This window comes from Microcaecilia unicolor, chromosome 1 (assembly GCF_901765095.1).
Source record: "Microcaecilia unicolor chromosome 1, aMicUni1.1, whole genome shotgun sequence".
NCBI lineage: Eukaryota > Metazoa > Chordata > Amphibia > Gymnophiona > Siphonopidae > Microcaecilia > Microcaecilia unicolor.
This window is the reverse complement of record NC_044031.1, coordinates 631,951,691-631,975,691: the sequence shown is the minus strand read 5'-3', so window position 1 is coordinate 631,975,691 and position 24,001 is coordinate 631,951,691. Positions and strand designations below refer to the sequence as shown.

The following is a 24,001-nucleotide window of genomic DNA, read 5'->3' as shown; positions in this document are numbered from 1 at the left end:
CCTGGGAATCAGGTGTGAGTGACGTCAGCCTGGCTACGGAGTCTAGCTCAGCAACTCCAGGAGCCACAGACACAGGTAGTCACTCAGAACGTTGGTGGTGAGAATTATTATATCGGATTGTTCTATTGTTTATTATTGATAGCTTATTACTTTACATAAGAACATAAAAATAGCCATACTGGGTCAGACCAGTGGTCCATGTAGCCTAGTGTCCTGCTTCCAGCAGTGGCCAATCCAGGTCACAAGTACCTGGCAGAAACCCAAATAGTAGCAACATTCCATGCTACTAAAGGTTTGGACAGTAGCTTCCCAATGTCTGTCTCAATAGTAGATTATGAACTTTCCTCCATGAATTTGTCCAAACCTTTTTTAAACCCAGATACGCTAACTGTAGTTACTACATCTTCCAGCAAAGAGTTCCAGAGCTTAATGTGCATCACTTTCGATTTGTCCACATTAAACTTCATCTGCCATTTGGATGTCCAGTCTTCCTGCAATTTTTCACAGTCCATGTGTTTCAACAACCTTCGATAGTTTTGTGTAATCTGCAAATTTAATCACCTCACTTTGATACTAACTGTTTTGTGTCTGGTCTGCAGTTGCCCTGACACAGCCTTGTAGGTGAAACATGGCCACATCGGGCAGTTTTATTTGTGCATTAAAGCTTTTATACTTCTACTGCTGCTTTTGAGTTTGCTTGGTGGTCTGCTGTTATTATTGCTGGTCACTGTATCGCAGATCCCTGCCTCCCACCGATCCCTAATACCAGAGATGGCCTAAAAGTATTCACCCTCTCCCACCAAGTCACCAGAACTACCAAGTTCCAGGAGGTAGGTAAATACTGGGCAAGAGATACTAGTAGAGGAAGAAAGAAAAACATGGAAGCACAGATTAAGTGGAAAATGCATGCTGACTCCCAGCTTATTCACTATACTCAGAACTGGTCACAGCACCTTCACTATGGCTTGGGAGGCAATTTGTACTAATCAGCCTCTTGGTGTTTATCAGGTCTAAGGGGGCAGGGATAGAAGAGATGAGGTCCATGGGAGGTGCAGGCTGACGGCCAGACCACAGGATTTCTGGTTTCTCGTGATTCGTGGAAGGGAGACAGAAGACAGCTCTTCTCTCTCTTTTCCACTTACAGTGGGGGAAATAAGTATTTGATCCCTTGCTGATTTTGTAAGTTTGCCCACTGACAAAGACATGAGCAGCCCATAATTGAAGGGTAGGTTATTGGTAACAGTGAGAGATAGCACATCACAAATTAAATCCGGAAAATCACATTGTGGAAAGTATATGAATTTATTTGCATTCTGCAGAGGGAAATAAGTATTTGATCCCCCACCAACCAGTAAGAGATCTGGCCCCTACAGACCAGGTAGATGCTCCAAATCAACTCGTTACCTGCATGACAGACAGCTGTCGGCAATGGTCACCTGTATGAAAGACACCTGTCCACAGACTCAGTGAATCAGTCAGACTCTAACCTCTACAAAATGGCCAAGAGCAAGGAGCTGTCTAAGGATGTCAGGGACAAGATCATACACCTGCACAAGGCTGGAATGGGCTACAAAACCATCAGTAAGACGCTGGGCGAGAAGGAGACAACTGTTGGTGCCATAGTAAGAAAATGGAAGAAGTACAAAATGACTGTCAATCGACAAAGATCTGGGGCTCCACGCAAAATCTCACCTCGTGGGGTATCCTTGATCATGAGGAAGGTTAGAAATCAGCCTACAACTACAAGGGGGGAACTTGTCAATGATCTCAAGGCAGCTGGGACCACTGTCACCACGAAAACCATTGGTAACACATTACGACATAACGGATTGCAATCCTGCAGTGCCCGCAAGGTCCCCCTGCTCCGGAAGGCACATGTGACGGCCCGTCTGAAGTTTGCCAGTGAACACCTGGATGATGCCGAGAGTGATTGGGAGAAGGTGCTGTGGTCAGATGAGACAAAAATTGAGCTCTTTGGCATGAACTCAACTCGCCGTGTTTGGAGGAAGAGAAATGCTGCCTATGACCCAAAGAACACCGTCCCCACTGTCAAGCATGGAGGTGGAAATGTTATGTTTTGGGGGTGTTTCTCTGCTAAGGGCACAGGACTACTTCACCGCATCAATGGGAGAATGGATGGGGCCATGTACCGTACAATTCTGAGTGACAACCTCCTTCCCTCCGCCAGGGCCTTAAAAATGGGTCGTGGCTGGGTCTTCCAGCACGACAATGACCCAAAACATACAGCCAAGGCAACAAAGGAGTGGCTCAGGAAGAAGCACATTAGGGTCATGGAGTGGCCTAGCCAGTCACCAGACCTTAATCCCATTGAAAACTTATGGAGGGAGCTGAAGCTGCGAGTTGCCAAGCGACAGCCCAGAACTCTTAATGATTTAGAGATGATCTGCAAAGAGGAGTGGACCAAAATTCCTCCTGACATGTGTGCAAACCTCATCATCAACTACAGAAGACGTCTGACCGCTGTGCTTGCCAACAAGGGTTTTGCCACCAAGTATTAGGTCTTGTTTGCCAGAGGGATTAAATACTTATTTCCCTCTGCAGAATGCAAATAAATTCATATACTTTCCACAATGTGATTTTCCGGATTTAATTTGTGATGTGCTATCTCTCACTGTTACCAATAACCTACCCTTCAATTATGGGCTGCTCATGTCTTTGTCAGTGGGCAAACTTACAAAATCAGCAAGGGATCAAATACTTATTTCCCCCACTGTAAGTGCCATCTGCCACCTTACCTTGTTGGGTTTCCTCTTGTGCTGCAGCAGGAAAGCTGCTTCCCAGTTTTTCAGCAGGACTTTAAGCTGGCTGCACCTCTCTGTGGGCTTGCTGCTTGCAGGAGATGCAAATTCAGTCTGCATTTCACTAGAAAAGAAACCCCTGCTGAGTGTCACAGTCCAGCTGAAGATGCAGGGACAACGGGGGGGGGGGGGGGGGGGGGGGGGGGGGCTCTGGCTCATCACACAAAGAACCCAATCCTCACTCCTACTATCACATCCCACCACTCATTCACATACACCTCTATCCCAGGCCTTGTGTCTCCTCATGCACAGCTCCACCCTTGCGCACCCTCACATCTTCCCATACCCCTAGTCCCACACTCCCTTGCATTTCTCTATCCCGGGCCTTGCAATCACCTTCAGCCTTCAGTCTCAGGAACCCTAACATGCCCCTATACCCTTTGTGCCCCCTTGCCTGTATCTAAGAACATAAGAGCATAAGCAGTGCCATACTGGGATAGACCAAAGGTCCATCAAGCCCAGCATCCTGTTTCCAACAGTGGCCAATACAGGTCCAAGTATCTGGTAAGATCCGAAGAGAGTAGGATAGATTTTATGCTGCTTGTCTCAGGAATAAGCAGTGGATTTTTCCAAGTCCATCATAATAGTGGCTTATGGACTTTCCTTTTAAGAACTTAACTACACCTTTTTAAACCCTGCTAAGCTAACTGCATTTACGACACTCTCTGGCAATGAATTCCAGAATGTAATTGCACCTTATACTATGTTACCTTAAGTGAAGTGGTAGCACAGTAATCCACTTTAATGGTAATAAATAGAAATAAAACATAGAAAAGAAAATCAGATAAGCTTGAGTGAATTAGTTTTCTCAGATTTGTTTTACATTTACTACTTAGTAGCTTCATTGGTGCCCCTAGTCCTAGTATTTTTGGAAAGAGTAAACAAGTGATTCACATCTACCTGTTCCACTCCACTCAGTATTTTATAAACCTCTATCATATCTCCCCTCAGCCATCTCCAAGCTGAAGAGCCCTAACCGTTTTAGCCTTTCCTCATAGGGAAGTCACCCCATCCCCTTTATCATTTTCATCGCCCTTCTTTGTATCTTTTCTAATTCCACTATACCTTTTTTGACATGAGATGGACCAGAATTGTACACAGTATTCGAGGTGCTGTCACACCATGGAGCAGTACAAAGGTATTATAGCATTCTCATTTTTGTTTTCCATTTCTTTCCTAATAATACCTAACATTCTGTTTGCTTTCTTAGCAAGCAGCCACTGGACAACATTGATCCTTTTCCTGGGTGGTGATTTCGTAATGTGGAACCTTTGTATCTAGTAGCTGTAGTGGTTCGGGTTATTCTTTCCCACATGCATCACTTTGCACTTGCTGACATTAAATGCCATTTACCCACAGTCTACCCTGTGACACTGGTCTCGCGCCCCCTCAAGCACACCTCCTTCCAGCCCTCACAGTCTCACGATCCTCTCTCACCCTTCTCCTGTCCCGTCCGTCGCCGACTCAGAGACTACGCCGTCGCCGCTTCCGTGCCAGCCAGCCAGGAAAGCAACAAACCTGGTGCCAACGCCAGCAAGAACCAATCAGCAGAAGCCGGGAAGGAGGCCGACCCTTCGCCGGATGTTACGTCACCTTCGTGCTTTGATGTCATCATTCATCAAGCTAGTAGCTACCAGGAAATGAAAAGCGAAGAGGAAAAGAACTAGAAGACGAAGTAGAAAAGGTACAAAAGTAAAGCGAGAGGGAGAGAAAAGTCCTTGTGCTCTAATCCGAAGCATTCTTCTTCCTGGTACTAGATTCGAGAAATATTTCTTTTGTTCTGTCTCGCGCGCGTTCCCGTGTGTGTCTAGTTTGAGTTTTCTGTTTTTCCCGACTGTGTGGACTAAAGGGAGAAAACCCGGCCTGAGGCTGAGCTGCAGTTTCTGCAGCTTTATGTGGATTCAGTTCTGTAGCACTGGTTCCAGATACAGCGAGATCTCCATAATCGGGGGATACTATCTTGCAGGGCTTCCAAGAGACTGTGCCCTCAATCTCTGCCTCCCCCCCCCCCCCCCCATCTCTGCCTCCCCCGAATCGCTACTGCTTTCGCCTCCCTCTCCTGCTCCCAGGCCGCCGGCGCCGCACTCCACAGTCTCCATCTACCTTCCCTCAGCTCCCTTCTGTCTGCCACCCAGCCCCCCTGCCCCGGCATTTTCTCGAAATTGGCAGCGCAACACCTTCTGTGTGAAAGCAGCAGATCACCGCGTGCGGGCGGGCCTTCCTTCACTGTGTCTCGCCCTTGCGGAAATAGGAAGTTACATCAGAGGAGGACAGGACATAAATTGAGGTTGAATGGGGGGGCAGACTCAGGACTAATGTCAGGAAGTATTTTTTCACTTAGAGGGTGGTGGATATGTGGAATGCCCTCCCACAGGAGGTGGTGGAGATGAAAATGGTAATGGAATTCAAAAATGCGTGGGATAAACACAAGGAATCCTGTTTAGAAGGAATGGTTCCACGGAATCTTAGCGGAGATTGAGTGGCAACGCCGGTAATTGGAAACAAAACGGGAGCTGGGCAGACTTCTATGGTCTACACCCTGATCGTGACTAAATAGATAGGGATGGGCTGGAGTGTAAATTTTAAGGGGCTTCGATGTTAGCTTCAGAACTTAGTACAAGATCAGTACTGGGCAGACTTCTACGGTCTGTGCCCTGAGAAAGGCAAGGACAAATCAATCTCGGGTATACATATAAAGTATCACATACCATGTAAAATGAGTTTATCTTGTTGGGCAGACTGCATGGACCGTACAGGTCTTTATCTGCCACTAGTAAAAGAGGTCCGTTTCTGTGTGAAATGAAACGGGCGCTAGCAAGGTTGTCTTCAGAGTTTTCCCTCCCTCCAGGGCTCTCCTCCTTCCCCCCCCCAGGGCTGGCCCCTCCCCTTCGAGTTCCAGGGCCGCCCTGCCGTGGTAAAAGAAACCACACTTTTTAAACCTACCTGTTCGCTGACGTGCGTCATGATGTTTCAGTTGCCACTGCGCTATGCCCGCCTCCTTGTTCTGGGAATAGCTTACTGCCGCAGCAGCGGACGCCTCATCCGGCGGAGGGATATGTGACGCTGGCATCAGGCCTCCGCATGTTCACTAATGGACTGTTGCCTGCGCTGCAACTGCGCATGTGAAAAGAGCCCCAGGACCGAGAGCGTCCTCCGGAAAGGTAAAGTGTGTCTCGTCTCTTGCTTTCAGTGTTCCTGAAGAGTCACGGCATCTCGAGCTTCTTTTCTCCTTTCCCCCCACTCTTTCAGCAGACTTCTTAGCCCGGTGAAGTAGTTCCAGGAGGAGGGGGGGGGGGGTGGCTGGGAACTCTTTTTTTTTTTGTCCCCTGAAATCTGTCGACATGGCGCTTCTTAAGGGAAAGTTTGGCATTTTGTGGCTGACGGAGTTGGCTGCGGGGGAGGAAATGGGAATGAAGGGATCGGTGGGGACAGCGCTTGGCCGACGTTTGTTCGCGGGGGGGGGGGGGGGGGGGAGGCCTTGCTACAGCCTTTTTTTTTTTTTTTTAGCTCTTCGGCCCTCTCACTTCCCGTTGGTCCGCCCTGTGACGTTATCACCAGGGTGGACCAATGGGAAGTGTGTTACGAACCCAGGCTTCCAGACGGATGTGCAAATTATTATATAGGATCATTTACTATGTGACACAGAAGGCACTGCGCTGCCGATTTCAAGATTTTTTTTTTTTTAATGGAAGGGGTCGAATGGCAGACAGAAGGGAGCTGTGGGAAGGTAGGTGGAGACTAGGGACTGCGGCACCGGCGGCCTGGGAGCAGGAGAGGGCGAGAAATCCCGCCGCCGGGCCCTCCTTGGAGTCCCGGGCTCGGGGAATTTTGCCCCCCCCCCCCCCCCACTCTTGGCAGCCCTGCTATCTTGGCGATTATCCATGTCCTGTTCTGTAACAAAAGTTAATGTATGCTTGGAGTCTACAAGTAATCTTAGGGTGGGTGTGAAGCTGACCAGGAAGTCTGTAGTACTAACTGAGCGCCTTAGTAAGCAATGACAAATGCACTTGTGAAGAAAGATGGGGGACGTTACAGTGAAGAGAAAATCTATAGGTCAGCTAGAGAACAAAAGACCGGCGAGTTGGATATTGCCATTTTTTTCTTCCACCAGACTAATCCCATCTCTTCTTGAAAGCCTGGCAAGGCAGAGTGCTGCAGACAGAAGCTGTATCAATAAGGATCTCTGTTCCTCTCTGAAAAGGGCTTCCTGAGCTGCCTTTGATTTGCAGATTCCCTAAAGGGAGGGCCTTGTAGGAGAAGTTGCTCAGCTCAGGTTTTGGCAGCACTTCTGACTGACTCGCTTTCAAACTATCGTTTCTTGGTTTTTTTTTTTTCCTGGAGGAGAGGTGCCTTGGTGACAGCAGCTTTAAGAATGAAGTTATCATTTACAGGAACGTTAGAAGTAGAGACTCCACATTAATGCATGCATATATTTACAAAACTGTATGTGTACTTGTGCACATAGGTAGATTAATGTGAAATGGGAGGCAATTACTCATTGTTATTTCTCTGTAATGTTCCCCAGCTCTCTAAAAGGAAGGTTGACAATTAAAGATTTAGATAAAGAGTATACCTGTAATGTCATTGAGAACCTCATTTTAAGCACCTCTTTAACTTTCTGAAATTCTTTTAAATGACTGTGACACCTTTACCAACTTATCCTGGAATTGTGGTGAAACGGAAAGATATACAAATATTTATGAAAATAGCAGTAGAAGATTTTGGACAGTGTATTCCTGCCTCTTGGAATGAAACTCTTTGGAGACAAGACTCTAAACAGCCTCTTTTTCCTTAATATTTCTGGTGTTTTACCTTGTCTATGATATACTTTACTCTGGGGTTCCTCAGGGGTCTGTGCTAGGACCGCTGCTTTTTAACATATTTATAAATGATTTGGGAGTAACTAGCGAGGTTATTAAATTTGCTGATGACACAAAGTTATTCAAAGTCGTTAACTCACGACAGGATTGTGAAAAATTACAGAAGGACCTTACGAGACTGGGAGGCTAAATGGAAGATGATGTTTAATGTGAGCAAGTGCAAGGAGTCAATAACTGAGCTCCACACATAGGTTCATACAGCAGCCAGCGCATAGGCTGCCTCTGAAATACGGAGCGTTCTCATAATTTTTCTCTATCCTTCCCTGCCATCAAATGATAGTCATCCGGTATCTGATCTGGGGGGTCTTTCTCTGTAGCTGCCCCTGCCCTTCAGCAGTCCACTCCCAGACATGTCAGAGTTGTACTGCCCCGGTTCGGAGTGGACCACATAAAGGGGGTATTATGTTTATCACCCACACTTCTGTTCACAAAGACTGTTGGTTAGCCCCACCCACTACCTGCATAGAGGACAACAAGAAATATTGGATAGGTAACTTCAAGCCCCATGCATACCGGTTTGGCTCAGTGTGTTCAGGGGCATGTCACACCTGTCCCAAAGGTAGACCGATAGTTTGTGCCACCTATGCTGGACAGTGGGGCCTGTCTGACGGGGGAGGGAAACAGGATATGGTACAGGAATTATTAGTGCGGAAAGCTATCGCACGAATTACCCAACCTGTCAAACCCCCACCCCTTACTACGGGGACTAACCATAGTACTGCTTTATATGAATCTGTTGTACACCTTACTTCTGATTTTGATGATGTTTTTAAGCAAGGGAAGAATTTATTTATTGATCTGACTTCCCGCATCGGACGGGCTCTTAATGTTACCAACTGTTGGATTTGTGGGGGAGCCTTGATGGGAGAATCCTGGCCCTGGCGAGGTTCCCCAATGACCCCGGAACAGCTAGCAGCTTGGAATTGGACTAAGCGCCCCTCCTATACACAGCGTACCGGCCAATGGACTCTTAGCTCACTGGTGATAGGCCATGAATGTATTTCCCGATATCCTGATGGCAATTTCACTAGTCCTGTGGGAGATACCCCCTGTATCTCCATCCTTACTGTTAATGGCACTCAGGTGCAATACTGGCCGGCCGCTGTCACATGGTATCCCAGTTCTGTAGCCAACAAATTATGTTCTCCTTATAATTTTACTGGTACTATCCAACTGTTTAATTGTACTGGACCTAACCCCTTTCAGGGAGTCTCTCAGTTGAGAGGCCACTGGAATAACCCAGGTCTCCGGGGTGCTCGACATTGGCAAGCGCCCGATGGGTTATTCTGGATCTGTGGATACACTGCATATGCCCACTTGCCGGGTACCTGGTCAGGATCTTGTACTATTGGGTTAATTTATCCTGGTTTCTTCTTGTTGCCTCACTCTGCGGCTGCAGATTTAGGCACACCATTGTATGATGATTTAACTCATCATTCCCGCAGATCCTTCCCCATAGGGGGGGAACAGAAGTGGGGATCTGATGAGTGGCCTCCAGAGCGGATCATAGAAACATACGGACCCGCAACGTGGGCCCAAGATGGGTCTTGGGGGTATCGCACTCCTATTTATATGTTGAATCGTATCATCTGGTTGCAGGCTGTAGTAGAAATCATTACCAATCATACTGCTGAAGCTCTAGAACTTATTGCAAAGCAACAAACCCAAATGCGCACTGCCATCTATCAGAATCGGTTGGCATTGGATTACCTTCTTGCGGAAGAAGGCAGGGTCTGTGGGAAGTGGAATACTTCCAATTGTTGCTTGAAAATTGATGATACTGGAGCTGCGGTAATGAATATAGCTACTGACATTAGGAAGCTTGCACATGTCCCTGTCCAGAAGTGGACCTCTATGCTGGGTGATAGTTGGTGGGATTCTCTATTTGGGGGCACTTGGTGGAAGAAGTTCATCTTTTTCGGGGTCTGTCTGTTTGGTGGCCTTGTTTTTTTACCATGTTTACTGCCATGTCTTTTGTCTTTTGCTCACAGGGCTATGGAACGTATTGCTGACCAGTGCGCAGCTCTGCAAATTATGTCTCTACAGATGTATTCTTCCTTGCCATCAGTGGATGTGGATCCTGATTCCTATGACAATGACCCCTAACTTCAGCAGCACTCCACTATACCTCGAGTCTCCAATACTAACCTCCCCTCTTTTGTATTCTTCCAGATGTTGTACACCACTTGCCCTCTGGGCCATCCACACCTTTCCTGGCAAAGACCGGCTACAAAGGGGGGAGCGTCCAATAGGGGCCTTTCGTCTCAACCCCGGTGAAGAACTCAACGGCCAAGAAAGGAGTCGTAGGGCCACCACTTCTTGACCTTCTCTCCATTTGCACCACCTCTTTCGAACTTTCCAGCCTTTGTTGTGATACTTTTCACTTGGACAATTGATAAAGTATCAAAGGGGGGATTGTAGGGGGCAAAACTTGCACTATTTACTTGCACTATTTGCGTTTTACCAAAACCTCAGATTTTCTATGATGAGCCTAACCTAAAACTGTGTAGCCTGAACTTTTTACTAGTAACATCTATTTGTTAACCAGCAGCTAGATAACAAATTGTAGCAGTTAGCAATTAGGGCTTGTAAGGGAGACAGCTGGTTCTGTCAGTGCAGTCTCGTGATCCATACACAGAGGCTGTATTATGTGAATGTGCTGAAACACTGCAATCAGTTACATTTCTTGCAAAGTAACATTTTCTATGAAACTAACGTATCTTTCTCTGTGAGAACTACAGAACTACTAATGTATTGCGCATGTGCATGCACTGCGCATGTGTATGTGTGATGTATGATATGTGTTATGCGCATGGTCACTAATTTGTATAAGAATGAGTGTCAGGTGACGCTCGGGGCGCAGTATCCTGAGTCTGAACTTAGTACTGTGACAGCTAGCTAATAAAAGTTACCTTGCTTTGGAAGTCAGCGTCTCGGCCTCCTGATTTACTTGCCGATCAGTCCGGTTACAACACCTAGATCTTTTTCTTGAGTGCTGACCCCCTAGATGGACCCTAGCATCAGGTAACTATGATTTGGATTAAGTGGATATTTAGAAAATTAACCTAAGTCAGTGCTACAGAATATAACAAGTTTAAGATATTTGGAAATCGTTATCTGGATATCTTAGGTCTGTTATAATACCTGCAGGTAACTTTTTTCTTTGTCATTAGAAAGCAGTTGAATATTACCACTAACTGACTTAAGTTGAAACCTGCCATATCTCCAATTATTCCAGTTAAAAGTTATCCATTTACAGTACTGAGCTACTAATGTCTTAGATAGTTAACTCCAAAGGTATCTGGCTAAAATGTTTTGAATATCACTGCTTAGGTAACAATGGTATTAGGTGGAGAAATTTTGGAAGTTAATTGTTAACAGAAAATGTATTGTAATATTAAGGGTTCCTTTTACAAAACCGCGCTAGTGATTCCCGCATGACAAATGTGATGAAGCCCATATGAATTGAATAAGCTTCGTCACATTTGTTGTGCCAGAATCACTAGCATGGCTTTGTAAAAGGAGCCCTAAATGTTTAAGAACATACAAATAGCCATACTGGGTCAGATCAATGGCACAGTATCTTGTTTCAAACAGTGGCCAATCCACATGTCACAAGTACAGTGGCGTACCAAGGGGTGCGGTGGGGGCGGTCCACCCCGGGTGCACGCCGCTGGGGGGTGCCGCGGCGCGCGCCTGCTGCGAGAGTTTGCTAACTTCTCTCGTTCGCTGCAGCTCCCTCTGCCACGGAACAGGTTACTTCCTGTTCCGGGGCAGAGGGAGCTGCAGCAAACAAGCAAAGTTAGTAAACTCGCAGCAGGCGCCCGCTGCGGCACCCCCCCCAGCGGCATGCACCCGGGGGGGGCTCTTTCACGCGGGGGGGGGGGGTCTTTCGCCGGGGGTCCGCACTGCATTGGCGGGTTTTTGAACTCCGGGGTAGGCACTTTACTCTTCTCTTTCTCCTTTTTCCCGGTGCGTAGTGCCATTCCGACTGGAGTCCGGTTTCAAACTAAGGCAGCTTTCATGTGCCAAATTTTAGGTTTATTTGTGACTTGATGCTTGGGTTTTGCAATCTCTGATCCTAAATAGGATAGAAGAAGCTTATACAGTTGTTTAAAAATGCTTTGTAAAGATCAAGCATTAGATGAAAAAGAATAAAATTCCTTGGATTGGAAGGTGCAGAATTAAGAGACCACTTATAAATGCAATGTTGGGCATTGTTACTATTCCATTATCCTCTTCTGTTCGGAGTCTATGGATTAATCCTAAATCCAAATTAAATAATAATAACCCTAATAAATTGTTGACTATTGAGTTATTCTTGGTGGGTCAGGTGATAACGTAAATGTTTATGGAAATTGAAAATCTAATCTAGGGTCCCCACAGCAGATTACCAAAAGGTTACATGCAGGATACAAACAATCTATAAGAGGCTAAAAATAAATGATTTTTAAAATATGCTAAATAAAAAGGTCTTTAAGGAGTGTCAGAAAATTAGATTAGGCTTCAAAAGTCTTAACTTCCTAGGTAAGGCGTTTCAAATTGCCACTGCCTGATAACTAACAGAACCTTCAAGTACTTTTTTAAAACATACTTTTTCACAGAAGGGAAAAGTAAGGTAGGGACAAAGTTCGAACGTGACATTGTAGAATTGGTTTCAAAAATGAATTGAACATTCTGGACCAAAGTCCTCCAAAACTTATAGATAATGCAAGCCAATGTGAATTCCATTCTTGCAAAAATTATCAAATTTATGACAATGAAAGATCATTTTGCTGCTACATTCTGCAAGGTTTGTAATGTCAATCTGAGAGAGAGAACCAGGGCTTGAACCAAAAGAGAGAAAGGACCTTCAAAAAAGCAACATATTGACCGTAACTGGTGAAGTTTGAAAAATACTTTATTTTTTTTTTCTTTTTAAGTATAATATATCTGAGTTTGCAGAGTAAGCTGTGAATCAAGTATAAATCCCAGAACTTTGGTAGTTCAGTCAGCCTGGCGAGTAGTGGTGTATAATGCAAGCAGTTATTGTCCCAAAGGTAATCTGTTCATTGTTTATCCACTATTCCTTCTGACAGCTTTGCCAACACAGGTACACTTGCAGTGGGGTGAAAGCTAGCTGGTTCACTTAAATCTAGACCTCCGATACTACCTAAAACTGTAGAGTACTGCTCAATATTTAACAACTTATTAATAAAAGAAGTAAGCCACTCAATTACTTGTCAGCGAGGATTAAGATAGGAAGTGCAGCTATCTAAAGGACAAGATGAAGTAGATAGTTTTTGCAGCAAAGGTGACACTTGTCTCCATTATGGAAAGATCTGCACTGGCTACAAGTATCATTTCACATCTCCTAAGTTAAAAAGCATACAAGCTTTTCCCATTATAGATGAAAAGGATTATTCTGCCACATTTTCTGGTTAATATATTGGAGTGGGAAAATATTGTGTACCTTTTCAAAAGGTGAGTAATTAAATATTAAAATCTGAATATTGGGAAATTAAGTTCAAGGTGATCTACATTCTGTTAGTAGGTATTTTGCTGTCCCCAAGGGTTTAAAACATAGATTTGCTTTCTCCTCATGATCCGAGCTCAGATAGGAGTAACATTCATACATGAAATCTCTCCAACTTGCCTGTGGTTCATGTCTCCCTACAGCTGGACTGCCCATTAGCCATGGAGAGGATTAAGGAGGATCGGCCATCACCATCAAGGACGACAAGGGGAACCTCAACCGCTGCATCGCAGACATTGTCTCTGTAAGTGGCCATTAACATGAGCATCCTTGGCTGTCAGTGACGTGTTTACCTGGAAGTCATCCTTGGGATAAGTAATATGGCTCACACACAGCAGGGGTATAGCCACCGGGGGAGAGGGGGGTCTGCCCCCCCCCCTTTTTTTTTTGGCTCAGGCCTCTTCCAGAATTGTGACACCAGATGCCTGGCTGGCGAGGATGCTCAAGCCCCACCAGCCAAAGAGATTCTCTGCCCAAGCTCCTGTCTGGTGCCTGAGCAGCAGGAAGTCGATGGGGTGCTCCAGCCACTGATGCTGGCATTTCTGTGCATGCTCATTTCAAGCATTAAACTGAATATGCATGGAAGTGTCAGAGGGCAGAGCACCCTGCTGATTTTCATGTTGCTCAAACAGCACGAACGGAGGCTCCGTTAAGAATCCCTTCAGCTGGTAGGGCTTGAGCATCCCCGCCAACAAAGGTATGATTTGGTGGGGCAGCATTGGTGGAGGGGGGTAGAACTGGGAGGAAATGTTTGGCCTCCCCAAAAATCAAGATCTGGCAACGCCCCTGGCATACAGGTGAATGAAAGGACACAATGCATGCATATTGAGGGTAACTTTCAAAACTGTATGGGCAGATATGAAGTCTGCAGGTACAAAGGGAAAGTATGTATATGCTTTCCCTTTATTTTATTTTAGTTATTTAAAATCTTTTAAAACACCCCACATCAAAACGTTCTGCAGAGATTGCACCTGTTTTCTGAGGGTACTTTTTACAGCTAAAAGAAAGTGCATGGTTTTGAAAATGCAAAACATATGTTGTAGCAGCCATTGTCCTGAACCTGTCTCCAGGAATGCCTCCATTAAGTTGAAGGTCCAAGTGCATGCATTACGGTCCAGCATATGGACTTGTCCTTGCATATAGGGTGGGTAGATTCAAAGAACATTTAGACCAGCAAATAGCTTTTGAAAATTACTCTTATTACCTGCTGTGTGATTGGCTGCTGAGGATTTAGCCCTTATTGACATGGAGTGGAGGAGTAGTTTAATGGTTAGTGCAGTGAGCTGACATCCTGGGGAACTGGGTTGATTCCCACTTCAGCTCCTTGTGACCCTAGACAAGTCACTTAACCCTCCATTACTCCAGGTACCAAAAAAACTAAAACACACCTTAGATTGTGAGCCTACCAGGGACAGAGAAAGTACTGCATATAACATGTACTGCGCTGTGTAAGTCTAGGAGTGCTATAAGTATCAGTGTGCGTGCCAGGTCCAAACACTGTAAAATGCCTTTCTGTAAAGTTTTTTTGTACTGCGGGCTGCATGGTGTAGTGAGGCATCCGTGTTGACTCATTTGCTTTCTTTCAGCTCTTTATCACAGTGATGGACAAGCTACGTCTGGAGATTCGTGCCATGGATGAGGTCAGAAAGACTCCTAAGACATTCCTTTACGTGTCTAACCATATTTCATGTAGTGCTACCAAAACATGGTTCTAGTTAAGAGAAAGATCTTGTTTCAGTTTCGATTGTTGCTGTATTCTCTCCTGGTGCTAAATAATTGAACAAAGGTATTTTGGAATCTTCTCCTTTTTTTATTTGCTTAATGAACGGATTAATCCAGTAGATGGGAAAAATCTATAAATTGCATCATGAGTTAAACTTGAGGATTGATTGGATGGTTGTCCTGATTCATGGCTGTCGGTTTTTGAGGACAGTATCTCATGTTACCAGAAGCCAAGCCTGGAGCGTAGCATGCTGTCTGAGCAAATGCCATGATTTTGTGAAATGAAGTGATCTGCAAAAATTAGAATAATAGTCTAATATTTGGCAGTTAAAGTTTAAAGCAAAGAAGGGTAGAGTGATGATGCACATGGGGAGTAGAAATTCTAAGGAGCTGTGTGTCCTAGGAGGTGAGAGGCTGATATGTACAGTCAGGGATCTTGGGGTGATAGTGACTGAAGGTGACAAAATAGTGTGACAAGGCGGTGGTCATAGTCAGAAGAATGCTAGACTGCATAGAGAGAGGTATAAACCAGCAGAAGAAAGGAGGTGTTGATGCCCCTGTACAAGTTGTTGGTGAGGTCCCACCTGGAGTATTGTGTTTTTTGGAGGCCGTGTCTTGCTAAGGACATAAAAAGACTTGAAGCAGTTCAGATGAAAATGGTATGGGGGGTTGTGCCAAAAGACCTAGGAGAACAGACTGGAAGACCTGACTGTGTATACCCTAGAGGAAGGAAGGACTTGGGAGTTATGATGCAGATGCTTAAATACTTGCAAGGTGTTAATATACAAACAGATCTTTTCTAGAGACGGGGAAATGGTAAAACTAGAGGACATGAATTAAGGTTGTGAGGTGGTAGACTTGGGAGTATCGTCAGGAAGTACTTTTTCACAGAGCGGGTGGTGGATGCCGGGAATGCCCTCCTGAGGGAGGTAGTGGAGATAAAAACAGTGATGGAATTGAAAAAGGAATGGGATGAACACAGAGGATCCTCTAATTAGAAAGAGGATGGTATATAAAATTAAAAAATCGTAAATGACTGCATGCATATTGATGTGTTGAATGGGCTTAGAGAGCGACTCTGGCTGTGAGGAACTCCAGTGCTTGGCAGACTTCTACAGTCTGTGTCACGTATATGGCAAGACAGATTTCTTTTTACTATCACTCCCATTATTATTAAACATGTACAATTTTGCATACGCACTGGCCCAGGCTAAGGAGGATCTGCATCTGCTGTACTCAGGCCCATGCCTTAAAAAGGAAGTCTGCCACTGCATTTGCACAGAAAAGGAATTGGATCCTCTGCTTTTCAAGTCCTGGCCAGAAGAACCGCTTCCACTCTGGTGGGCTCCAGTGAAGAGCTGCTTGTACTGCAGTGTGACTAGCCCAGGAGGAGGTGCATGTGCTGTTATCTAGAATGGCAGACCTGAATGAAAATTTGCTTCTGTTACTGAGAGACGCTATCATTGGTCTGGGCTGCACGGGAAGACTATTGCTGTCACCACTGCCAGGGGGGAGAAAGAGAAGGCAAAAAGTTAAAAAGAAAATATATTGAAGTCAAATGACATTATAAACAGGGCTGTGGAGTTGCTACACCAAACCTTTTACTCCAACTCTATTTTTCTATTGTCCAACTCTGACTCCTACCGATATTAAGCTTTACATTTTTTGTTCTCAATCTAAAGTATTGGTAAATATAATGTATATATTATATATAAATGCATATATATATTACATATAGTAAGTTTTTATTTTGAAGCTGAAGTTTGAGTTGGTACATTTTTATCAACTCTGACTCTACAACCCTGATTATAAGAATCGGTAAAATAATACTAAATATAGGGGAAAAGTACTAAAATAGAATAAAATGCAAAAGAGAAAAGTTATACAAGGTAAAGTGGAGCCAGGGTGGGAAGGTTTTCCCTGGCTCTTAAAAACAATTTTGGCTAGTGCCCTAGGTCTTAGAACTAATGTCCCCACATCTTGAGTTTGGTAATCAAAGAGCTGTTGTGCTAATTGATGTCAAAACAGTGAAGATACTACAAGATGAGATGTACAAAAACAGGAGCTGTGGCCATAATAACAAGTGGCTGCATCTTTTATAGAGTAGTTTTAAGGATATGTGGGTTATACATATAAATAAAATACAAGGTAGAAAAGAGGCATGGGATTATAAAAGTAACAAAGATTTCTTCCATTGTGTGGAAATGTTTAGGTACTTCTGGTCAAACTGTGCTTCAGTGAGTTCCTAAGTGAGTAATAGAAGCTGGAACAACCTCAGCCTTTGCATTATTCTACCCCCCAACACCAAAGACTTTAGTTTCCTGGAAGCTGTTCAGCAGATCATAGGAATAACTAACTTTCAGTAGCTCCTCATCCTTGACCTGCAGCTTTTCCTCTTGCTGTGTTGCCTGTAGTAAAAGCTTTACCTTTGTGAAAAGTGTCCACCAATGCTAGTGACATAGTTTGAGATATGCTGCACAATTCCGCTGCAACACTGCAGTGTTCTCAGCTCCAAAGGGAGGATCTTTCACACGACAGCTGCATTGTCAACTCTCACAGAGAGGAAGTTGAAGAGGATTATCCACCAGGATTGCCAGGCTCTGCATGGTCTGTGGAATACCTTTCAAACTACCTGATGCCAGAACCCATGCACTCTTAAGAGCCATACCCAGAGCCCTAAAGTACAAAGCCCTTAAATCCATTCTGTTTTGATGTTTTCATCGAATGGACCACCATAAGCAGCACTTTTATCAAGGAACAGGTAAATGTACATCCGTAAACACAAGCAGAAATAAGTCTATCTGGTTGCCAAATCTGCTTATCCTGTTGAAGATATGAAAGGTAATTCTAGAATCTGGGCATCCGCCTTTACATGCATAATTGTGTAAAATACTAGCATTTACACATGTCCATGTACACTTACTCGCATGAGTTCTATTCTGCAAATACCCGATTCACTTACAGTGAGAATTTCTGCAAGGGGCTCCCAGTTACACATGTAACTTACAGTTGGACGTGGCACTCAGCTGTGGGCACCTAAATGTTGGGTTACATCAGTGTTTTATCATGGAATCTGGACACCCAGGTTCCCTTATAAAATACCCTCCTACCTCATTCTCAGGGTGCCTAAATAGAGGAGCCCAGTTGGAGAATTGTCCCATAATCCATACTTGTGTACATGGTAGCACAGCACCATTTAACCTAACTACTGGACTCATTAATTTAACTAACAGTTTTGTAATACAGAATACCTTTATTTTCTGTGGTATAAGTTAAGCTACTTCATCCTAGAGACGGAAGTAAGAGCCTGGTGGTTAGAGCAGTGGGCTGAGAATCAGGGAATCCAGGGTTGAAATGCCATGGTGGTTCCTTGTGATCTTGGGCAAATCACTTAACCCTCTGGTAGAAAATTAGATTATAAGCCCTCTGGGGGCAGGAAAATACCTACTGTTCCTGTATATAACTTGCCTTGAACTAGCACTGAAAAGGCTTGAGTTAAAGCCCTTACCCTGGCAGTGAAAAGCAGAGGCAGGAGCTGCGCATTAGGCCAAAGAAAATTAGAAGGGTTCAGATAAAAGCAGAGTCTGAGAATGTGAGAAAAGGAAATGTGTTTTCCCTTTAGTAGTATCTGTGAGGAGCACTTGCTCCCCCTAGTGCTATATATTCTCTATTTAACAGAGCAATGCAAGATTCACAAACCTGCTGTATGGTGGTCTCCAATAGCGAGCTGCCCGGGAATGGGGTTAGCGGGGATTCCACAGAGATGGACCGGGGTGTGTGGGGTTCCAGCGGAAGTGTAGGCCTGCCCTCCCTGAACATATCTCAATGTACCCTGCTGGTCTAGTGGCCTCTTCGGGGCAAGAAAGATCCCCCCTCTTTCCTGCCTGCTACCATCGCTTCATCAAAATGGCCGCTGAGACTTCCACGGAAGTCTTGCAAGGTCACTGCTTGAAGTCTTGGCAGCCATTTTAAAGAAGCGGCGGGGTAACAATTGGATCAGCTCCAGCAGGAAAGAATGGGGATCTTTTCTACCCCTAAGAGGCCATTAGATCCACCAGGGTGCATTGAGGTATGGTTGGAGAGGGCACCCAGACTCAGTGCTGGAGGGGAGGGGAGGTGGATGAATGGATGGACTCATGGGAGGGAGGGGGGTGGATGGAATGTGGGTGCAGGAGGGGGGCTGGAAAAAGATTGGCGAGGGGGAAAGGGGGAAATAGAGCATATGGGGAAGAGGTTAAGGCGATATGCTGCTCATGAATGTTTGCTTTTTTGAAAATGTACATCTTTTTAAATTTTGTACTCTGTTAAATACAAAATTTTTAAAAAGTACATTTTCATTGCTTTCAGAATCTGGCTTTCTTTGGAATTGTGTAGGGGGGGGAGGGGAACAAGCTGACTGTGCGGTGGTAGGCGGGGCTAGGTGGGCCAGGGGTAGGGATGGCGATTACTTGTGGTAGGGGACAGGTTAGATTTCTGTCCCAGTCAACTCTTTAGTCTCCAAGTGTCAGGGGACTGGATCTGAATTGCTATACAATGCCACTGTGGTCTATATACATTCATGTGATGAACGGGCATTCGCTGCTGCCATTGTGGTTTGTTGGGTCTTCGTTCACAGATCCAACCAGATCTGCGAGAGCTGATGGAGACCATGAACGGATGAGCCATCTGCCTCCAGACTTTGAGGGTAGAGAGAAGGTCAACTTGTGGTGAGTGGTGTCACTGCTGGCGATCACTTTGTTGTACAGAAAGGAGAGGAAAGGTGTAAGGAAACAAGTTCCACACTGCATCTGTCTCATTCTCTGGGGCTTTTTTGTTTTGTACCAGAGTCCACCAAATAATGCAAGTTATTACTGAATAATGAAATGTATGATATACATAAAAAACAAAATGAGATAGTAATTGAAAGAAATTATTTCCCTACACACCTCTAGCAAGTCTCTTCATAAAATGTGTAAATTGCTTCTCTAAAAAACATGTGAAGTACTATAAAAACATAAAATATATTTAAAAACAGACAGTAAACAAATGTAGAAATAAGTATTGCTTTGTAAACCATTAATATCCAGCTTGTGTGTGTGTCTGTCTGTCTGAGTAACTTTCTCACACTCAGGAGCTAGTGTAGAGCAGAAGTTCAGCAACATGTCTGTCTGTCACTTACACTGTAGGGCTGTTGTATAGTAGTGTGTATTTCTGTCTCATACTCTTGGGCTGGTGTATAGCAGAAGTCCACTACTACTACTACTTATCATTTCTATAGCGCTACTAGACATACCCAGTGCTGTACACTTGAACGTGAAGAGACAGTCCCTGCTCGACAGAGCTTACAATCTAATTAGGACAAACAAGAGATAAGGGAATATTAAAGTGAGGATGATAAAATAAGGGTTCTGAACCAGTGAACAAGGGTTAGGAGTTAAAAGCAGCATCAAAAAGGTGGGCTTTTAGCTTAGATTTGAAGACGGTCAGAGATGGAGCTTGACGTACCGGCTCAGGGAGTCTATTCCAGGCATATGGTGTAGCAAGATAAAAGGAACGGAGTCTGGAGTTAGCAGTGGAGGAGAAGGGTGCAGATAAGAGAGATTTACCCAGTGAACGGAGTTCCCGGAGAGGAATGTAGGGAGAGATGAGAGTGGAGAGGTACTGAGGAGCTGCAGAGTGAATGCACTTATAGGTCAATAAGAGGAGTTTGAACTGTATGCGGAAACGGATAGGAAGCCAGTGAAGTGACTTGAGGAGAGGGCTAATATGAGCATAACGACCCTGGCATGTCTGTCTTTTTGTCCCCCTATGATTTGTGACTGCAAGTTACAGAACCTTAGTATAATGTCTTGTTAAAAATTATATATCTCACACTATCTGGGTGGGTTTACAAAAAACATGCACAATAATTAAACAATACAAAAATTCCAAAACAAACCATTCCAATTTCCTACTTACATATAAAAATATTAACTATAATAACCAGGGCTAGATCAGATTTATTCTTAAGCTAATAGGCCAGACTGATTTCATACACATTAGACTACACTACGATAAGCTTCTTCCAATAGTACTGTCTTGAACTCCTTGAGAGAAAGGAGTAACCTTATGACAAAAGCTGGTAGCTCATGCCAAAGCTTGGGACCCATCACTCTAAACATAGATCTCCTATGCACAGCCATTCTAATTAGATGAAAAGAGGGTACCTCTGGTAAGTCCCGGTTACACCACCAAAGAACTCTGCTAGGCTGATAAAGACGCAAGAGTAGGTGAAATCAATTTATGAAGCGCCTTAAAAACTAAACATTACTGTTTGCTCAATTAGTAACCAATGGAAACTTTTTAAAATAGGTGTAATGAGTGTACTTAGGCACACCAGCCAGAACTCCGGCGGTCACATTTTGTGCCTATTGCAAAGCTTTAAGGCAATTATTTGTAAGACCCAGCAACAAACTGTAGAAATAATCAAAATAAGGAAAAATCAGACTTTGTACCACCATCCTAAAATTAAAAGGTCTTAAAGCTTGTAAGACAATTGAGATTTTTTTTTTAACTTAGAAAAAAATCAAACTAGTTAATTTGGTGACTTGATATTTCATACTTAGTCCAGTATCAAGAACATAAGAGTAGCCATACTGGGTCAGACCAGTGGTTTCCAACACTGACCAATCCAGGGCACAGATACCTGCCAGAAACCCAATTAGCATTCCATGCTACAAATTCTAGGACAAGCGGTGGCTTCCCCCATGGCCACCTCTAAATTACACAGTTTATGAGCAATCTGTTTTTATATCATCCAAGCATAGTCAGATAACAAAATCTGAGTTTTTAACATGTTGAGCTTCAAATGATTTCCCCTCAGCTACTTATTAATCATATTCAAATATAAGTGTAGATTCTCAAATGTTGCAGTAACTGAATTCTGTATTCACTCTGCTCTCTCTCCGATTTGTTATTGCAGGTTACAGAAGCTCAGCAACATGTCTGCCTCAGATGAGCTGGATGATTCACAGGTCCGACAGATGCTTTTGATCTGGAGTCTGCATACAATGCCTTCAACCGTTTTCTTCACTCCTGAATACTGACCAGCCTGGCCTATGCTTCCCTCCATGAACTTGTTGACACTCACTGGAAAATGCCATCCATGTAGAAATCAGCCACATCCATCTTTATAAAGAGCACCTTCCTGCCTTCCATTTTAATCCACTAGTACTGTGGCCAACTTAGCATTACAGACATGGTGATGAAGGTAATGGCAGTGGAAACTGTGGCACCTGTGTTCCTCAAGCAATTGGATAGGATGCTAGGAATTGGCCCCCAGGGTTATGACTGATTGTGGGTCTAGAAGCAAGCTGCATCGCTCAGCCAATCCATGAGTGCGGATGTGGGGTATCATCCTGGGTGTTTGGCTTTACAATGGAGATCAATAAAAGCCCCACTAAATTTTCTCTTTTATTAGTGTAACATTTGTAAACCTCTGCTGGGACCTAAATTTGAGGATGGCAGACCAGTTATCTAAAGGGGAAGCAACCCTATTAAAAGCAGTCATGGCAGGTGTCAGTCGGAAACCATTTACCTGATGTGTAAAGAACAAGGGGAAGGGAGGAGAATGCAGAGTATGAGGTATGTGAGTTGCAGGGCAAGTATGTTTGTGTGGGAGAGTATGAATGAGGTGGTAGCATCAGTGAGAATTGGGGGGGGGGGGGGAGTGTTGAGTTATGGCTAGACAGCACCATGTATGTGAATCTTGATGGATAAGCAGTGACAGAAGTGCCACATTTCACTGACACCTTAGTCTCTGATTTTTGCAGCCAGAATACAAAGTTTGGTTCTAATGCTCAAGCTTTGTATTATTTGTTATTTATCAAAATGAGAATGAGGTGAGGACTAGGCAGGATTTGGCACAAACAGATCTGCTATACCAGTGATGAATGAAATGTGTCTTCTGTAACATTTGCTGTTTTATTTAATTATAACTTGTACTCCTTTTACATCAGTAATAAAAAGCACTTATGTTATTATAACAGCAGTTTTGAAACATCAGGGTCATGGGGTTAGAAATAGAGGGATAGGACCACCCTGCATCTCTATTATGATCTATAAGTAGAGTTAGGGAATGTTCACAGGGCTGCTCTCTCCTCGGCCGTGGACCTTGTTAGACTGGAAATCCAAGACAGACTAGGTGTTTGCCTAGAGCAGCAGCCCTACAGCAAAGTGAAAAAAGTCCTTTTACTCCCCCCCCCCCCCTTGATGTCAACAAAGCCTTTGACACAGTTCCCCCCAACTTACAAATAAACCCCTTAAAGCAGGGATGGGAAACCTCAGTCCTCAAGGGCTGCAACTCAACTGGGTTTTCAGGATTTCCCCAATGAATATGTATGAGATCTGTTTGCATACAGTGGAGGAGCAGCCTACAGTGGCCTGAGAACCAGGTTTGATTCCCACTTACAGCTCCTTGTGACTCTGGGCAAGTCAAGTAAACATCCATTGTCCCAGGCACAGAATAAGTACCTATATGTAAACCATTTTGACTATAATAACCAAAAGATGGTATATCAAATCCCATCATCTTTCCCTTTAAAAAATATATAAATGGATAGAGTTGGTCCAAAGAATAAATACTAAACTGGTCAGTGGTCTTCATCATACAGCATATGGGGACAGATTTAAATATACTATGTATACTTTAGAACATGGGTTCTCAAACCAGGCTTCAAGACACACCTAGCCACTCAGGTGCATGAGAGATATTTTAATGCCCTATCACCAGTGTATGCAAACTTCTCATGTATATTCATTGTGGATATCTTAAAAGCCTAGGTGTATCCCATGAACTGCATTGAGAACCCCTGCTTTAAAAGAAATGTGGGACAGGTAATGTTACAAAGTTAGTTCTATATGGGTATTATAAGTATTCAGGAGTTAGGCCTCCAGTTGAAAGGAAGCACTGGAATAGCTCTGATATGTATTCAAAAATGTCTCTTCCAGTTCAACCCAATATGCTAACCTCTTTATGGCTGAACTGGAAGAGACATTTTTGAATACATATCAGACTAAACCCCTAAAATACTACTGCTATATCAATG

General features: G+C 44.1%; 1 protein-coding gene and 1 pseudogene across 1 annotated transcript in view; one reads left to right on the top strand and one right to left on the bottom strand.

The window, feature by feature from the left end:
* LOC115460476 (vacuolar protein sorting-associated protein 28 homolog) overlaps positions 1-3,186 on the bottom strand; it is a 39,965-nt gene extending 36,779 nt beyond the window's left edge. The window contains exons 1-2 of the mRNA XM_030190240.1: positions 3,106-3,186; positions 2,757-2,794 (exon numbers count right to left, since the gene is read on the bottom strand). Of these exons, the coding sequence (XP_030046100.1) occupies positions 2,757-2,794; positions 3,106-3,186 (119 nt within the window). The remainder of the gene's footprint in view (positions 1-2,756; positions 2,795-3,105) is intronic.
* A 9,221-nt stretch (positions 3,187-12,407) lies between these two features.
* Positions 12,408-22,939, top strand: LOC115460467 (annotated as a pseudogene).
* The last annotated feature ends 1,062 nt before the right edge of the window (positions 22,940-24,001 follow it).